Source organism: Anser cygnoides, chromosome 1 (assembly GCF_040182565.1).
Source record: "Anser cygnoides isolate HZ-2024a breed goose chromosome 1, Taihu_goose_T2T_genome, whole genome shotgun sequence".
NCBI lineage: Eukaryota > Metazoa > Chordata > Aves > Anseriformes > Anatidae > Anser > Anser cygnoides.
In genome coordinates, this window is record NC_089873.1 from 51987798 (window position 1) to 52005571 (window position 17774).

A 17774-nucleotide genomic window follows, 5' to 3' on the forward strand; every position below is an offset into this window, starting at 1 on the left:
GAGAAAAAAAAAATCACAATGCAATTTTTTATGATTTTTTGCCATTAGAAAGTTTGGTAGCAGTCAGTCTTTTACTGCTATGGTTTGAGTTTATATATAGTAAGTGATACACAGAATAGCGGAAAAGGTCATTTAAGCCTTTATTGATCATCATCATGGCACCAAGGGGCATGGTTTGGTGATGGGACTCTGTAGGTCAGGTTAATGGTTGGACTTGATCTTGAAGTTCTTTTCCAACCTAGATCATTTTACAACTATATGAGTCTATCATGTTTGTCATATGCTAGGGATAAGAAGTCTATCCTCCACACCTGACAGGCAATTTTATTGATGTTTTGGTTTTGGGCTTCTTTAAAAAAAATAAAAAATAAAAAATAAAAAAAAATCTCTGTCAATGAAGCCTTGGAAAACAAAGTTTTTCTTATGTTACAAAATTTATCTCTGGCATAACTTAACAGATACAACTTAATACAATATTAGTAAACAGATAGATTGAAGCTGGGAGAAAAATGAAATAAGCATCTCCTGAAGAAATTAGAAAAGAATCTGCTACAAGGCAGAGGACGCAATCCCTTCTGCTTCACTACTATTTTTTTGAATGATGGCACATCAGATTAATGAAATGAAGTTCCAACTGTTCTTTGGATATCAGAGGTTACCACAGAGAGATGCACACAGAATTATTTAGGCTTTGGAGAAATGTCCCCTACACAAATGGAGCTAGTTTTATTTGACAGATCACAAAGACAGAGGGTAAGCAAATATGATGCATGTGCTCACAGAGAAACCATGCCTTCATGGATCTGAAATGCTTCTTAGTCCTTTGTGTAGCTATGCATCCCAGGACTCTTCTCATTTCTGCCTAGAGACACTTTTCTGAAGCCTGCTGGAAATCTGATGAGTAAACTTAAAATTGCCATCATGATAGTGGAAAGCTGCCAGTGTACATGGTGTGTTTTCTGGGCAACCAAAGGCTTCCTTTCTATGAAGCATCTATTTGCATGGACTCTAATTGACAGTAGGCAGAACTGACTTGGAATGAAGAAGCAGTAATGAAACCTCTCCCACATCTCCTGCTTAGCTTGCATGACCTAATTGCATTTCAGTGCGAGATAATATGTTGCAGATTTTACTGTACTTCTAAAATTGTCTCTCTTATTTACACAACTAACATCAATTAATGAATAATCACAGCTAGACTAGCCCATAAATAGCAAATAATTTTAATGTTTTCTTGTCAAAAAATAAACAAATGCCAGAAGGGCTCATAGTCTGAAAATCCCCAAGTAGCTTCCAAGATATCAGTGGAGTTTCTGCTGGTAAATCTGGATACAGAATCAGAACTGAAGATGACAAATTTTGGGTGTATCTTGCCCCCACTGGATTGCTTCTACTGAAAAGAAAGCAGAAAATTATTACTGCGTTATTTTTTATTGTGACAATATATGAAGTTCAACACATAAAATATCTTTAAAACAGGAACAAAATGTAGCTTTTAATAAAGAATTCTTTTCATTCTGTAGAAGCTTATTCACCAAGGTTTAGTGTTTTTGTTTTGTTTTGTTTTATTCTGATTTTTTTTTCCTGGGTGCTTTTTGTTTTAAAGAAGAAGAAAATTGTTGGCCCTTAAACCCATACATAGTTTTCTAAGCCTTCTTTATAGAATGAATTAGTTAGTTTATTGATCAGGAAGCTGGTGTCTGAGTGCTCAGTGGAAAGTCTTAATGAAACACTTATCTGAGAAAAAGATTAGTAATACAGCCAGTGCAAACCAATTTTCTCACATTTAATCTCCTAATCTATTTTACATTATTTCCCAGGGGTGCCATGAACTTCACAGATACATGCTTTTGTGAAAATAATAAATTATTTGGCAGAATTTCATGAGATTGGAAGTTGCTCTATAACAGCTAGTCACATTTCAAAGTGGATTTTTTTCCTATTCTGAAATACTTAAACCTGGTCTAACTAGAGAGTAAAGTTTCCAGCATTGCCATTTGTTAAATAAATAAATAAATACATACATACATAAATAAAAGATTGGAACTCACACAATAAAAAATCATTGCTTTTAGATCTTGGCAGGATATTCCAAATGCACATTATTATGTTCTATATAATAAGTTCTATGAAATAATGTGTAAGGATGCCATGTTAAAATAGCTTTTAATACCTGACATAGGTCCATAAGATGCTACACAAGATGTATCCTCAGAAGTGCATACTTCTCACGAAAGATATTCCTTGTTCCTCATTGTATATTACCTCTCAGAGTTCTGCAACTCTGGTAATGTTACTGCATTGTAACTAGCCACAGAAACTGTGAAACAAGAAGAGCATGGGGGATTATCACTACTTAGTGGCGAGCATCACTTTTTGTGTTTCATCAAATGATTGCTCTAAATTGATCATATACTGCCTGCAAGGAGGCTCTTTCTTCTCTCCACATCAAGACTACAAATGAATAAAGATGCCAGCTACCTTTCTGTGAAATGAGGCTACATGATGTGCTGTAGAGAAAACCATGATCAGGTTCAGCCAGGGTAAGAATGAAACTTTTCTGATAAATCCTAATTGGTTTCGGTCAAAACTTATGTTGCTTTTCTTTTCACCAGCAAAAATTTGTCTTATTCAAAAGTTTATCTAATTCTTTGTGCAATTCCATTACAATGGTGATGTCCAGGATACTTGGTTATGGCCTAAGACTAACTCTTAATGTAAACCTCAGGTAAGAGACTGTGGGACCCTGAGTTAAAATTTAGCTTACAGAATAAGTCTCATTAGCTAATATAGCCTGTGCTTTCAGTGAAGGTACTGAGACCTGCAGAAGTGTATTCAGACCAGTATGTCTCACTAATATATTCAGCTTAGTTCCTAACAGATTCAAGAAATTGGGTTTGCCTCTCTGTATGCATTGTATGTGATATTCCCTGTACTCACACACTATACAAATATTATATGTGGTAGTTGTCCATAAAAGTTTCAGCTTGCTGTTGAATCTATCAGAGCTTGTATCCATGTCTTCCTTTTCTTTGTTGATGAGTCAATGGACAGAATCTGTTGAATACTTATTTAACTCACTTTTTAGCTTTATCTTTCTGTAAATTTTTTCATCTGAACAGAGTCCAATGCTATTTTCAATTCTAAGGCATTTCTACCTTTATTTCTGATGCATCCTAAACCCCCACTCCTGAATCTCCAACTGCTTCTAAGGTTACTCTCTCTGGATATGAGTGTGTTCTCTTCATGCCCATCCTGTTCTTCTTTTCCCTTTGCTTCGTCTCTCACAGCAGAACTTGAGGGCTCAGATTTCTTTGATATTTTTATAACCTTCTAGGCTCTTTCCAGAGAGTTCCCATTAACTCGTCATCTATATTATTTTTCTAAAACCCATTTTTTACACTACACTATGTTTGATAAAATATATCCAGTGGTATATTCTGCCACCCACCCAGTGATGGATTAGATAGTGCTTTACCATCTAAGTCAATACATCTTCCTATTTCTTAGTCATCTCTTCACTTTGGTTCAACTTGATTCCTCCATGCCAGAGGATACACTTTACATTTTGCACAGAGCACTGCAGCCAAAGTTCTGTAGTTCCATTTTATGTTATTTTAAAGCTGAAGACACTTCATCCTCCAATTTCCATATTAAATTCACACTTTACTTTTTTAATGTATTTTTGTACCTTGCCTTGGCTGAAGCATCTGCTCCCTCCCAAACTCTCAACCTTTGTTCCCAAATTGTCAGGTTCTGTGTATATCTATAAACTATTCCACTGTTTGAAATAATCTGTCACTTTTTGTGGATCAAGGAGCAATATACCTTTCACATTTTTTCTTATTTCTATTTTTTTTTTTTCCAGAACCCATTTCATTTGCCTATCCTATCAGTGTCAATTTTGGGTAGTCTACCACTCATATACCTCTTTTTTTTTTTTTGCTTTCTGTATCTAGAATACAAGTTTCAGAAGACATGACAAACTCTAAGCCATTTATTTTGAGCACGTGGAGCTAAACAAACAATGGTAAACTATCTGAAAAATATACTTATTGCCAACTTAAAATCCAAGATCTAGCCTCTGTATTTGTTAGCCTCATTCTGAATTAAACCTTCCTTTCCCTCATACTAGTTTTTACTTCTCTGCTGCCAGTGACAGCTAACATCCTGCCTGTCAGCCTGAAATATTTTATACATACTTTGAGGCTTTCACTGTGACAGACCTGATGGGAGTCTATCTGAGCCCAATGGAATAGCCTATCCATTATAATTTTCTAGTTGACTACCAACAGTAGCTCAAATGTATATGGTAACTTATGTTTTTGTTTGTTAGTTTGTTTGTTTTTCATCTTGCTTAAGAAGACTGTGACACATGCAGATTTTTGTAATAGCCATGTACAAAAATTCTTTTTTTTTTTTTTCCTGTGCTTCCTTTGCTGTTTTTTAAAGAGGATTGAATGCAACCCTTGAGGCATCATGTGCAGCTTCCCAAAAAGAAAAGCTGAAAAACAAATTGGACAAGCATTAAGAAGTGCAAGTAAAGCATTTTAGTTATGCAACAGTGGAATGATATGTTCTAAGGCTGAGGAGTGAAAAAGCTTCTGAGCATCTTAGTCAAATCAGGGATTGCAATAAATTTCACAAAGGATTTAATAATCCAGTCATGTTTTTTATGTTGTTTTTGTTTTTGTTTTGTGTGTGTGTGTTATCTCTGGATTTTGTTTATATAATAAATGTAATAATGGATCTTCTTACCATATGCCCTAGAATACAGACTCTGCATTCAAAGGCAAAGCTTCATTTCTGATTTGGAAATATAACGTAAAAATTATGCAGTTGTCACTTCTGACATCCATCAGTTCCTCAGTAAATAAGCAACTTTTCTTGAGCTGCTGGAGCACAGCACTCAGGCAGACTAGAATATAATATAAATATGATCTTGTTGTGGCATCTCTTTACATCTGTAGATGCAAGTAGATTCACTGTATTGGTAGGATAAGTCTAGGTCATTAACCCAGATTAGCATATTTAAGGATAAAAGAACATCACAGGGCCTTTTGTTATATACCTGTTAGAAAAGCAAATAGATCAGGAAAATGAACAATAATCTCTGAAAGTGGGACAAAGCACAAATCCCAAGTATTGTCAGAAAGTGATAAAAAATTAAAATGAATTGAATATGAAATGGTTCATCACAGTGAGCTTGCATGTATGTAGTACAGAGAAGTTACTGCAGGGTTGGCAAAATAAAAATCCTCTGAAAAGGGGGAAAACAGGGAAGAAAATCTTGCTTTGGCACAAATTTTGTTATTTGAAAAAGCTATCTAGACATCACAAATGAAAGCTGTTTAAAACTTTTAACAACTTTACATTTAAATTTCATTTTTTATTGTTTGTTTCAAGGATTTGTTTATTAAGAGCACTATTACTAGAAAGTCACTAGGGATTTGCTTCTGAAAAAAAACATTTCATAAAATTCTGTTGAGTGTTGCAAATTCTGCAAAGGAAACATCACATTACTATGTGAAAATCAGGCTTGGTCTTTACCGAGCTTTCACACCTTTGCAGGTCCTATAAAGAACACCTTCTTTATGCTGCAAAGGCATGTGATTGCATATTTTAGTTCACTGTGTTTTCATTGCTGTATCATTTTTGAAAGTCAAAAGAATAAAAGTTTCATATTATTATGAAAAACTGTGCAAATATGCATGAGTACAAACAAATACTAGAGATTTGGGGTCTGAAGAAAATGAAGAAAACTAATCTCATTCAGAAAGGAAAAGAGTAAGAATTCATGCATGTATGTTAATAATTACATTTTAACTTCTTAATGCCAGCTTTATGAAACAAATTACCGTTATAACATTCTAATATCTACTTGTGCATGAACAATGAAAGCATAAAATCTGTGAGCAAAGCTGTGACTTCAGAACTGAATGATGACGCGGTATTTTTTTTCGATATTAGTCTTAGTTTTGAGTAATTATGAATATTCTGTTCAAATGGTCTTAAAGAACATCAGGGGTCTCACTGTGGAAAGTTCTGAGACTATTTGTCTAAAGATGACTGACATTACCTACACCAAAGGGAAAATTTACCTTTTTATTCTTGCAAATGTCACTTGTGTAGTATTCCACAATACAAAATTGGAAATAGAACAGCAAGAAGATGCAGTTCTAGGAAAGTGTAAGGAAATCTGCACGTACAAGTCTGCGCACCTTTTTTAGCTAAAGGCTCACATTATAAATATGCCAAATAGCACGTTCAGACTGGCAGAGAGAAACAGGCTTTGGAGCACGTTGAAGTCGGGCAAGAGTGCGTCCGCACTGCCATCTGGTGTTAGTGATTGCATCCATGTCTCTTTCATGATCTGCTGACAGTGACAGATGCCTCATCGCCGAGGTGTCCTTCTTTCTGGTTCCTTTGGTTGGTATAAACCAGTAAGTAAGTTTTATGAACAATTAAACAGCATTGGAACTGTGTTTTTCTTTCAACAGTTTCAAGGGTTCTATCTGTAAAACAAGAACGTTGTAATGACTTCACGTGAAACCAACACAAGAAATGCAAGTGTTTTCTTTTAAATGGTGGCCATACTAAACTCTTCTCTTTCTGCATATCAGCATTGGTAATAATAGTCCTGCATTCCTCCAGTTTCACCTGAATAATTTCCTCAAGTTCTGTTCCTAATCCAACAAAGTAATGATCTAATGAAAACTGCTTGTGCAAAAAGAAACAAAATATATCCACAAAACGTAGTTATAAACACCTTCCTCACACTTAGGGACTTCAGTCTGGTTGCTCAGAGCAAAGGCAAGGGAACTGTGTGATACCACAAGCCCAATCAGCAAATTTGGCACAGTCATCTTGTGAGTGAAAAGACACTTGCTTATTCCCAAGTATTCCAAAGGAAAACTTCAGTGTGAGCAACTGTAGTGCATCTCTGCTACCCCTGAAGCAGCAAGAGGTTGTACGCACTCCAAGCACTACTTGAATTTTCAGTAGTCAAGCTAGCTTACACCATTCTCTGAGAGTTGCCAGTATTTCATCTTTCCAGGGATACTCTGATAAGTTTTTAAAAGAGTGCATTGTTTTGGAAAGCCATCTTTTTACTGGGAGAAATATATACATATACATATATATATGTGTGTGTATGTATGTATGTTTCATGGTCTGCTCTAAAACAGGGGCAATCTTTCCACAACATTTCCACAACAACTGTTATCATGTCCTCTGACAGTCTGCTGAATCCACAGACCCCCCACTAACCACTGTTCTGTCACTGGAGAGGGAACAAGTCTGGAGATTCATGACCCTGATAGCTCCTTCCTGATATTCATTTTTATTAGACATTAAGGAAGAGTAAAGGGTTACTGTAACCTAAAAAAGTAGCTACATTAGACTTAATCAGCTTAAGTATGTTCAGTCTGCTTCAAACTTTCCCTTCATCAAAAAAATAGGCACAGGTCTGACCGATTAATTAAATATATATTGTTATTCTTTTTTTTTTTCTTTGTGCAACATATAAGTTGTTCTTATTCTCAGCACAGTGATTTTAAAAGAAGGCTTTGTACAACCAGTGTCCATTCACTGCAGTTCGTCTATATGCACAAAACCTAGTAGTCACATTTTTATATTACTCATTCTTGATGTATTTACCTTTCTGTTCTCTGGAGTCTACTGGACTTATATTTTGTACTCTTAGATAGATTTAATTAGTCTGGCAAAGCAAATATAGATTGAATTTTGCATTTGGAAGGTTTTTTGTTATTGGTCCAAAATTTCTCAACACGACATGACAAATCATAGTTGGGTATATTTTATCAGGTTAGTTATTCAGTGCTTTAAAAAATGAAGGTGTTTAAATATAGGGTTTAAACACCTCATATGTAGTGCTATTTACTACTTCACATAGTTTGTAGACCTTTACACTCTCTTTGTATATACCTTCAATATATTAAATATGATAAAAAATTAGACATTGTTATGGACAATAGCCATCATACTTTTACATTGAAAAACAGTGAAGACATAATTGATGAGTTTATAATATGCAGACCAGTCTGGAGTCCATTTTTTTTCTCAGTTTGTGGTCAGACATTTATCAAACACATGTAGTTCAAAGACGTAGTCAAATGCATTAACACAGGTTAATGCTTGTGATTTGTTAGCCAAAAATAGCATTATTCTTGTTTAAGTAGTAAAATGACTGACATAAATTTGTAACATTGTGATATGATTAAACAGTGCTGTTTCTTGATCTTGAACTGAACTAATGAGCTTTCTGATCCTCTGTGCCACCTTTCTTTGTCTGATTCATCTAACTGGGCCACAAGGGCATTCCAATGCTTAGATGTGTCCAGACTAAGCTAGACATCCATCTTTCTCTTACATTCAGCAGAGAAAATGACAGCTTCAGAGAGCCTTTTCATACTGGTGCAGATGTCCGAGGTTGAGGGATGTTGCACAGTCCTGGTACTGTTTCCATACTGCAGAAAAGATACCTCATTTATATCTGGCAGTTCTCATATTCAGACCTTTCCTATTGGCAGGGGAATTGAGTCATGTTATAACTTCCTCCTGGCCTATTGGCCTGGGCTGTCTTTGAAAGGAAGGGCAGGTGCACAGGGAAAAAATGTACAAATCATTTCTCTTGCCAGCCTAAAATGGGTAGGATGAAATGTGATATTTTCCTTTATTGACAAAAAAAAAAATGTTATAGGTTGGGTTATATATTAAGCTTGAAGCTTGAAGATGACCATGATTACATGGAATGAATTCCAATTTAAAGAGAATATTCTGTGCATGTTTGAAGATCTTCAATATATTTTTTTTATCATACCTAAAATATAGATGAAATAGTTCTTGTAACACTGTGGTTTTCTTTCATAGGTGACACTACTGTATACTTTTCTTCACATGAGGCACAACTTGAAATATTTTGATAAAATGAGATGCTTGCGGAAACGATCAGCAGTGTCATTCTTAGGAGTCCTTGTCATTTGCTTGCTGTTCATGAACTTGTACATTGAAGATGGTTATGTTTTGGTAAGTTTCTTAGATGGAAGAAATCCTGGAACAAATGGAAAAAACATATTCCTAGTGGATCAGTAAAGTTCATAATTCCTGCAGTTTCCCACAGTTAGTGTACCATTAGCAGTAAAGTATTGTCAACATATTTCCTGATGAACTCAACTTCATACTGCACTTAGGCGATGTCAGTAAGATCTGAACAGTCCTTTTTACAGAAGTAAAATATACAGTTGTTTGTTGTAAGTATGGGAGATAATGACTGCAGAAGACATTCTCTATTAGATATCTTCATCTGAGACAGAATATACCTTGTATTTCCCATACTTATTAATTTCCATCAGTTTTACTGTAGAAATTGTCTACACTTTGAATATTTTTGTAAGCTAGGAGCTCCTTTTTCAGTTCATACTGTAAATCTCACCTGTCAATACTATATTAAACATGTTTATAGGAATATAAGTATAGAAGAGAATTTACAGTAATTCCACATTCCTTTAAGGTCCTAGTAAAAACTATTTCTTCGTAGTGCTTTTATTCTGTGTTTTTCTCACATTCTGTTCCCCAGATTTGAGTCAGTAGGTTCAGCGCTACAATGTGAACAATTAGATATAAATGACAACTTGTGTAGGTTTACGATAGTAACAGAGATTTATCAAAAGATCTGAGTTAGGAATTTTAAAAAGTAGGCTACCGACAATGTAACATAACCCTGCAATTTATATGTATCCTATGGATGTCTCACTGATGAATGCCAAGTAAACTCTGATTATGGTTTGAATGTTCAGTTCATCATAGGTTGGATTTGGCCCAGTAAAATGATATTGCAACTTATTAACTGTAGCTTGCAAATAATAAAATGACTAAATTAAATATGTAACATTGTGATGTGATTAGACAATCCTCTTTCTTGATCTTGAATTGAGCTACTGAGTATTTTTTTCTGATTTTGTGGGCCACACTTCTTTGTCTGATTCATCTAATTGGGGCAGTATGAGCTTTCCAATATTCTAGAAGGTGAAATACATTCTCACTTGGGTTTGAAAAGCAATGTAATAATATCAAAAATGTGTAATATGTAAATAATAAAATACTTGAATTTATCAGAACTATGTATATATCTTGCTAGTGATTTTAATTAAAAACAGTTTACTCATAAGTTTATTTATTGCAATGTTGTTAATATTGCAAATATGATTAAGGCTATACTAGTGCTTTTTGACCTGTTGAAAAGATAACCCATGCTTCCAGCATGTTTCTCTATTACAGATATATTGTTTTCTCTAACAGTACGTGCACTAAGGTCTTTCATTGTTTTATTTATTCATAATTTTCTGGTTGTGATCAAATTTGACCTGGCTTATCACGTTTTTCCCCCGGTAGTATTTTCCCTGATGCTTCTTCTTGTTTCATTAATCATTTCCAAGTCCCCCAGATGTTTCTGAAAGTGCTTTTATTCTCACCACTAATGGTGTTCCTCTTGGTTTGTTTTTGAAACCTCTTCCTATCCTATTTGCCAGCTCCTCAGATGGCTCCAGGTCTTATTCTTAATTTGCTCTTTTCCCCCCATTTTTAGAAATTTGCTCTTTCATTGCTTCTCTCATCACTGTTCTGGCACGCTTGCATTCATGTAGCTCTCAGCCAAGTCTCTTGACAGTTCTCCCAGATCTCGTGATACATTTATGGTTCATCAAGCATTTTTCAAATGTGTTAGGTTCTCGACATTTTAGCTTATTTATTTAATTTTATTTTCAACTCTTATGACCATGTCTGACAGGTCTGTTAACTTGTCTGGTGTGCTTTCTCTGCTGAGGTAAAAAAATAAGTAGTTAATGTGTCGGTGGTAAGGAGAGACACACTTGGGGATAGCTTTCAAGGACAGCAGGCTAACCAGTTCCCATCATGAAATGAGAAAGATCCTCAGATCCCTGAAGACCTTCTGGCTTTCTAACTATAGCTGGTTTTCTGATGTAATATGTGCTGAAGATAACTGAGAGGACAGGTGTAAAAGGAACTGGTGTAATGGTCCAGTTACTCTTCCCAGTCTTAGACAGAAGGCCGTGCAAGGACATGTGAGGCTGGTACCTCTTTCTCCAGATGCAAGATGTAATGGGTGGACCTTCAGGAAGTTACAGTGAAAAATTGAGAGGCATTGTTGAAAATCTTAAGAAGGGAGAGTAGAACCTTCCCATTTCAGTTTAAGATTCTCACATGTCTGAAGAATCTCTGCAGGATTCCCTGAGTCCCTGCAGATAGTTTGCTGTGGAAATGGAAAGTAAGGACCCACTAGGGGAATTTTTTAAAGTTGGTTTGGTAGATGGTATGGTGTGCTGATGCATATATGTCAGCACGGCAATTTAAGATGCTTCTACTGGAGTGTGTGTACCATACCTAACCAAACATTTAGAAGACATGCTGAATTAATATAACACAGATGGCAATTTCTCTGTGATTTCCAGTTATTTTTTATATATACTCTGTGTTGTAAGTGAACTTCAAGAGAAGCATGCCTGACTAACTATTCTGTGAATACTACTACTACTACTATTATTATTGTTATCATTATCATTATCATTATCATTATCATCATTATTTGGCCTGTTCAGCCTGGAGAAGAGGAGGCTGAGGGGGGACCTCATTGCAGCCTACAACTTCCTCGCGAGGGGGAGTGGAGAGGCAGGTGACCTATTCTTTGTAATCGCCAGTGACAGGACCCGTAGGAACGGTGTCAAGCTGAGGCACGGGAAGTTTAGGCTAGACATCAGGAAGAGGTTCTTCACCGAGAGGGTGGTCGCACACTGGAACAGGCTCCCCAGTGAAGTAGTCGCTGCACCAAACCTGTCTGAATTTAAGAAGCGATTGGACTGTGCACTTAGTCACATGGTCTAAACTTTTGGGCAGACCTGTGCAGTGCCAGGACTTGGACTTGATGATCCTTAGGGGTCCCTTCCAACTCGGGATATTCTATGATTCTATGATTATTATCATTATTATCATTATTATTATTATTTTATTGGCACTATGAAAATAATAGTTGTATTGTAGATGACATAGTACCTTTAGTGGAACAGATTATGTCTATAAACAATAGAGCACTTTGGAGCACCCTGACATCCACAGGAATCTCCCAAGATCCTGCAAACATCAGAAGATAAATTAAAGGTTAATTAAGAGAGGAAAACCAGAATTGTCACAGAAACAAAGAAGACAGCTAAGGAGAGATGATCAGTTTTCATCTTCAGTAACTTCTGCAAAGTAGTCAGAGGGAGAAGAACCAGATTTTAAATTTATGGAAAGAGCCATGTTTCTATTTTGCATTCCATTCAAATAATGAATGAAAACGACAACAACAACAACAGTGTTACACACAACAGACATTTTTTCAAGAAGAAAAAAATTTTTTTGGCCAGTTTAAGTATTTTGCTTGTTACAGTCAAAACATATGTATTTTAGTGTTCCATTCTGGAACCAATAACACATGATATTTTGACCTTAAGGACTGTTTAAAAAAATAATAAGCTTTTGGGCTAGCACAATTGTTTTGTGTGTGTGTGTCTGTGTGTGTGTGTCTGTGTGTGTGTTTTAATTTGATGAGCTGTCATGAAAATCTTACGAAGTCTTGGTTTTAGTCCAATGACTTAAATTTTAATCTGGATTTGGTCAACATAAACCTTCCCCTCATATCTTATGAACAAATGCAAAGTAGCATAGCAGCACTAGAATGAAATTACCAGAGAGACATTGCAGATCAAGAGTGTAACAGTGCAGGTAGATACCCCTGGATGTCAGCCAAAGACCATTATTGAGCTTGGAAGTGGATTATTTACTAGTTCAATAAAAGAGTAATAATGAACTTAAAGTGAACCTAGTATCGGTTTACAGAAATCTTTCTTTGTGCCGTAAAATACATCTTGACACATTTTGAATATTTATACCATCACATATGAATGCTGCTTATTGTTTCTGTGGTTGCTCTTGTTAGCAACAGAACTATTTCTGCACAATGTTCTCAGTTAACGACAGATCAGGAAGTTTTTTAGTGTATTAACATACTCATTTCTTCACTGGTCTGTCATCAGACTAGAATAAAACAATGCAAGCAACAAATAAGCATTCCTACCTTTAAATTCCGTCTCATGACAGTGCAGCCTGTTAGATATGTTATCTTAAGGACTGAGGGAAAGATTTTCACTGAGACCTAACTTATCTTATTGATGAGGCAATGCTGATGAAGCCTCTCCTTCCCTTGTGCAACTTCAGTTAGGCTCAGGGAGCCTCTTAGAAGAAGAAGAAGAAAAAAAAAAAAAAAAGGAAAAGAAAAAAGACAAGAATAGAAGGTAGAGAGAGGGGGTGAGAAATTTGCATTTTTTTTTCAAACCATGCTCACCGGATCCAACAAAAACTTTGTCTGTTTGGATGATCACATGCATTTCTGCTTATCACAGGTGTGAGCTGGAGCTACTCAGAAAGGTGACAAAATGACCTGATTGTTCTGTCTTTTGTTGTTGTTATTGTTTTTAATCACTGAAAACATTTTTTAAAAAATCTCCACTTCAACATCAAAAAAATTATTTCTGAGGCTGACTGATATTCTCTTATCCCTGTCTCAAATACCCCATCATTTTATTATTTTTTTTGTAATAATTTTCTGTCCTCAATGCTTCCAGAAAAAGAAAGAAAGAAAGAAAGAAAGAAAGAAAGAAAGAAAGAAAGAAAGAAAGAAAGAAAGAAAGAAAGAAGGAAAGAAAGAAAGAAAAAAAAGATTTACAGAGTTTTGTCCAAATATTTTTTCTTCTTTTCCTTTTATCATAGTTTGAAGGGTTATTTCCTGTAACCAAAAATGTATGTTATTCAGTAATGGGGTTAAAAAAAAAAAAAAAAAAAACAACAAGGTAACACCTATATGCTTTTACAAAAGCTGACACTGAAAAATGTTATTCTTGGAAACCTGCCTGTCCATGTTGCCTCTCTGGCTGGCATTCACAAATGTGTTTCTCTCTGTCTCTCTTCCTCTCTTATTCTTTTTGTTTTCTCACTAATAGGAAGGGGACAAGCAATTAATCAGAGAAACAGCCACGCATCAGCTCAACCCAGAGCGCTATGTTCACACTTTTAAAGATTTGTCTAATTTCTCAGGAGCTATAAACATTTCCTATCGCTACCTAGCTGGCACGCCTTTGCCAAGAAAAAGTAAGTAACTGCAACCTGAATGTTATGAAATGAGGTAATTTAAAAATGGGTGAAATCCATGTAGTTTCTGTGGTATTTCAAGGAAAGAAGGGCTGAGATAAATGTTGAAGATCCCAGAGAGTGTGGTAGGACAGTTATCTGTCACTGACAGTTCCTGGACAAAAGCTAATTCACTCCTAGCAGTGAATGCCCTACAGTATCTTCACCTTGATTTGACTGACTGATTTTTAAATAATCATTCCACCAATATAAACAATGCTTAGAAGTCCAAGCACAGAAAGTAAAATAAAATCATCTGTGATTTGTTGATCTTCATAGAAAGCTATAAGGTAAAGTTTGTTTGAATTAGATTTGACAAATTTCAGGTTATGTAGGCAGCTTCTTGGGTTCTGAGGGTTCTGTGCAGTACTTCACTGCACAATGTACTGAATTTTGAGCAGACTTAAGCCTCAAGGGAAACTCTGCATTACTTTATCTGAGCAGTCTTTTACAAACCACATTATTTTAAGAAACTTGAGGTGGGTTCAACTAAATTATGCCATTTCAATTATTAATTCTTAACATATTTTACATCAAACTGGAGATATATTAACAGATATCTGAAAGAACTAATTTGGACTGCTGGAAAAAAAGAAATACAATGGTAGTGACTCCAAAGCAGCAGAGATGAAAATTATTCGCTTATAATTAAGATGCAGCTCTCTCCAGAAAAGCATAACAACATTAAAAATTACTTATAGAAACACAGATATGGAGTAGTAAGTTCTCTTCTACTCTAAAATGATATCTAAATTACATCTTTCAAGAGGGAGTTCCCTATAAATAGCTCAATGAAAGACGGTCAGAAGAAGAAATATTAGTAAGGAAAAAATGGTCAAATTCAGTTAAAAATGAAAATGCAGAGAGGAAATATCCATTCAACATTCATAAAACTGTAAAGTTATGCCTAAGTGGAGCTAGTCTTGTAGAGTGCTTAAAATGCTAAATGTTTGGCAATTAATCTTTAGCTCATGTTTTTGTGCTGTATTTCATAGTGCCTTGTTTTGAAAATATTGTGTGAATAGTAAGTCATAATCCCCTTTCTTTTAACATATTTTATATCCTTAATATTGTCTAAGTGTTTTTTTTCTCTCCCAGGCATATATGTGCACATTGCTTTGGCTTTTGTCCATTTCACACCATTTCTTGCAATTAACAAGTAAATGAATGTTTGATGCAATAGTCTACATATGTCTATTTGCTTGCAATAAGATTCTTCTTTCACAAAAAATGAATAAATATCCTTTGTTTCCTGCAGCAAGTTTACACAACAAACTCTCAGACTTTACCATTCAAAAGATTTACTTGATATAAGCACAGCCCTGGAGGATAATTTTGTGGCTAGATAGTTTCCAATGTCAGATACTCAATTTTTGCCTGATTTTTCTTTTGTACAGGGTATCTTACAATTGGGCTATCCTCTGTGAAAAGGAAAAAAGGAAACTACTTGCTTGAGACCATCAAGTCCATATTTGAGCAGTCAAGTTATGAGGAACTTAAAGAAATTGCAGTGGTAGTGCAGCTTGCAGATTTTGATTCTGCCTGGTGTGAAGGAATGGTCCAGGATATTTCACAGAAATTTGCACATCACATAATTGCAGGTAGACTAATAGTTATTCATGTCCCTGAGGAGTATTATCCAGTTCTGGATGGACTCAAGAGAAATTACAATGACCCAGAAGACCGTGTGAAGTTTCGATCCAAACAAAATGTTGATTATGCTTTCCTGCTAAACTTTTGTGCTAACTTGTCTGATTATTATGTGATGCTAGAAGATGACGTTCGCTGCTCAAAGAACTTTTTGACCACTGTTAAGAAAGTAATTACTTCACGAGAAGGATCCTACTGGGTGACTTTGGAATTCTCCAAACTGGGGTATATTGGAAAACTTTACCATTCCCATGACCTTCCACGCCTGGCCCATTTTTTGTTGATGTTTTACCAAGAAATGCCTTGTGATTGGCTACTGATCCACTTTCGTGGTCTGTTAGCTCAAAAGGAAGTGATACGTTTCAAACCATCACTGTTCCAGCACATGGGATACTACTCATCTTACAAAGGAGCTGAAAACAAGCTGAAAGATGATGATTTTGAAGAGGAATCATTTGATATCCCTGACAACCCACCTGCAAACTTGCACACCAACATGAATGTATTTGAGAACTATGAGGCAAGTAAGGCTTACAGCAGCATTGATGAGTACTTCTGGGGCAAAGCTCCTTCTACTGGGGACTTCTACGGGATTGTATTTGAAAAGCCCATTAAAATCACTAAGATTAAAGTTGTCACTGGAACTGAAGACCGGCAAAATGACATTTTGCATCATGGGGCCCTGGAAGTAGGAGAAAAGATAGTAGGGAGTAAAAAAGGGAGACAATGCACTACTTACCTGAGACTAGGGGAATTCAAAAATGGGAATTTTGAAATGACAGATGTAGAGCACAAAGTTCTGTTCAATATTAACTGCATGAGAATACTTGTTACCAAAAGTCAAAAAGAGTGGCTAATCATTAGGAGCATTAGCATTTGGACTTCTCAAACATCAAATCAATAAAAAGAAGTCACCTGAGAAGGTACAGAGTGAATACAATCAGCTGGGTCCCAAATGGTACCATTTCCCAGAAACACTGACTTACTTCCATCTCTTTACTAGAGAAACAGTAAATCTGGGGAAATAATAAAGCAAGCAAAGAAATTTATTTTTTACTAGTTTGGCCAGGCAATATGCAAAGACGTATTTATTGAAAGTTTTGAATTTTATAGGAAACAGAAAGATCTAAAACCTCTCTTGAGATCTTGAACATCTTTTTATTATCATTTCTCTTTTAGAGAGACATGCTGGACTAAACAGAACAAAACAAAACATTCTATAATTACCATAATTTTTAATGCCATGACCAGTATATTGTGAAAAGAATTGGCTTCCACCTTATGCACATATAAATTTAAAAAGTTATGGTAGTATGCATTTGTACAATAGTTGGTGATGTGTTTCTTTTAAAAGCACTTGTGACAAGGAAGTCTGTCCTGATATTGGCAGTTTCATTCTGAGCACTGTAAGAAAATAGTGTGGCTAATCATTGCAACTTCTTTTCAAAAAGGAATGTATGTAGAATTATAAATTTGACATGGCAACTATGTGAAAAAATAGATAATTGCATTTATTATTCTGTCTCAGTAAATAAATATCTTTTTTTTTTTTTTCTGGGTCCTTTCACTAAGAGAAATATTTCTTGGCTTCCATATTATCTAGGGAACCAATATAATTTAATTCAAATAAATTGTTGCATAGTAAGCAAGCATTCTGCTTGTATACAGATGTCACTATCAAATCCAGGTACCACAAGCAACCCTGTTGTCTTAGGCAACTTAACATATCTCAGCTTCAACATTTATGTTCCTTCAATGGATGGAGAACTCCCCATGAGAAATATGCACATAGCTACGTACTGGAGCATGCTTCCTGAGAACTGTTATACCTTATATACTTACATTTGTTCACTTTTGGGCCCCTC

The 17774-nt window shown here is 35.5% G+C and overlaps 1 protein-coding gene across 6 annotated transcripts in view; it reads left to right on the forward strand.

Annotated features, from left to right (window-relative positions):
* MGAT4C (MGAT4 family member C) overlaps positions 1-17531 on the forward strand; it is a 419195-nt gene extending 401664 nt beyond the window's left edge. For all 6 annotated transcript variants that reach the window (XM_066995539.1, XM_048061021.2, XM_048061022.2 and 3 more), the window contains 3 exons: positions 8893-9048; positions 14073-14220; positions 15657-17531. In XM_066995539.1, the coding sequence (XP_066851640.1) occupies positions 8920-9048; positions 14073-14220; positions 15657-16813 (1434 nt within the window). In that variant the 5' untranslated portion in view covers positions 8893-8919 and the 3' untranslated portion in view covers positions 16814-17531. The remainder of the gene's footprint in view (positions 1-8892; positions 9049-14072; positions 14221-15656) is intronic.
* The last annotated feature ends 243 nt before the right edge of the window (positions 17532-17774 follow it).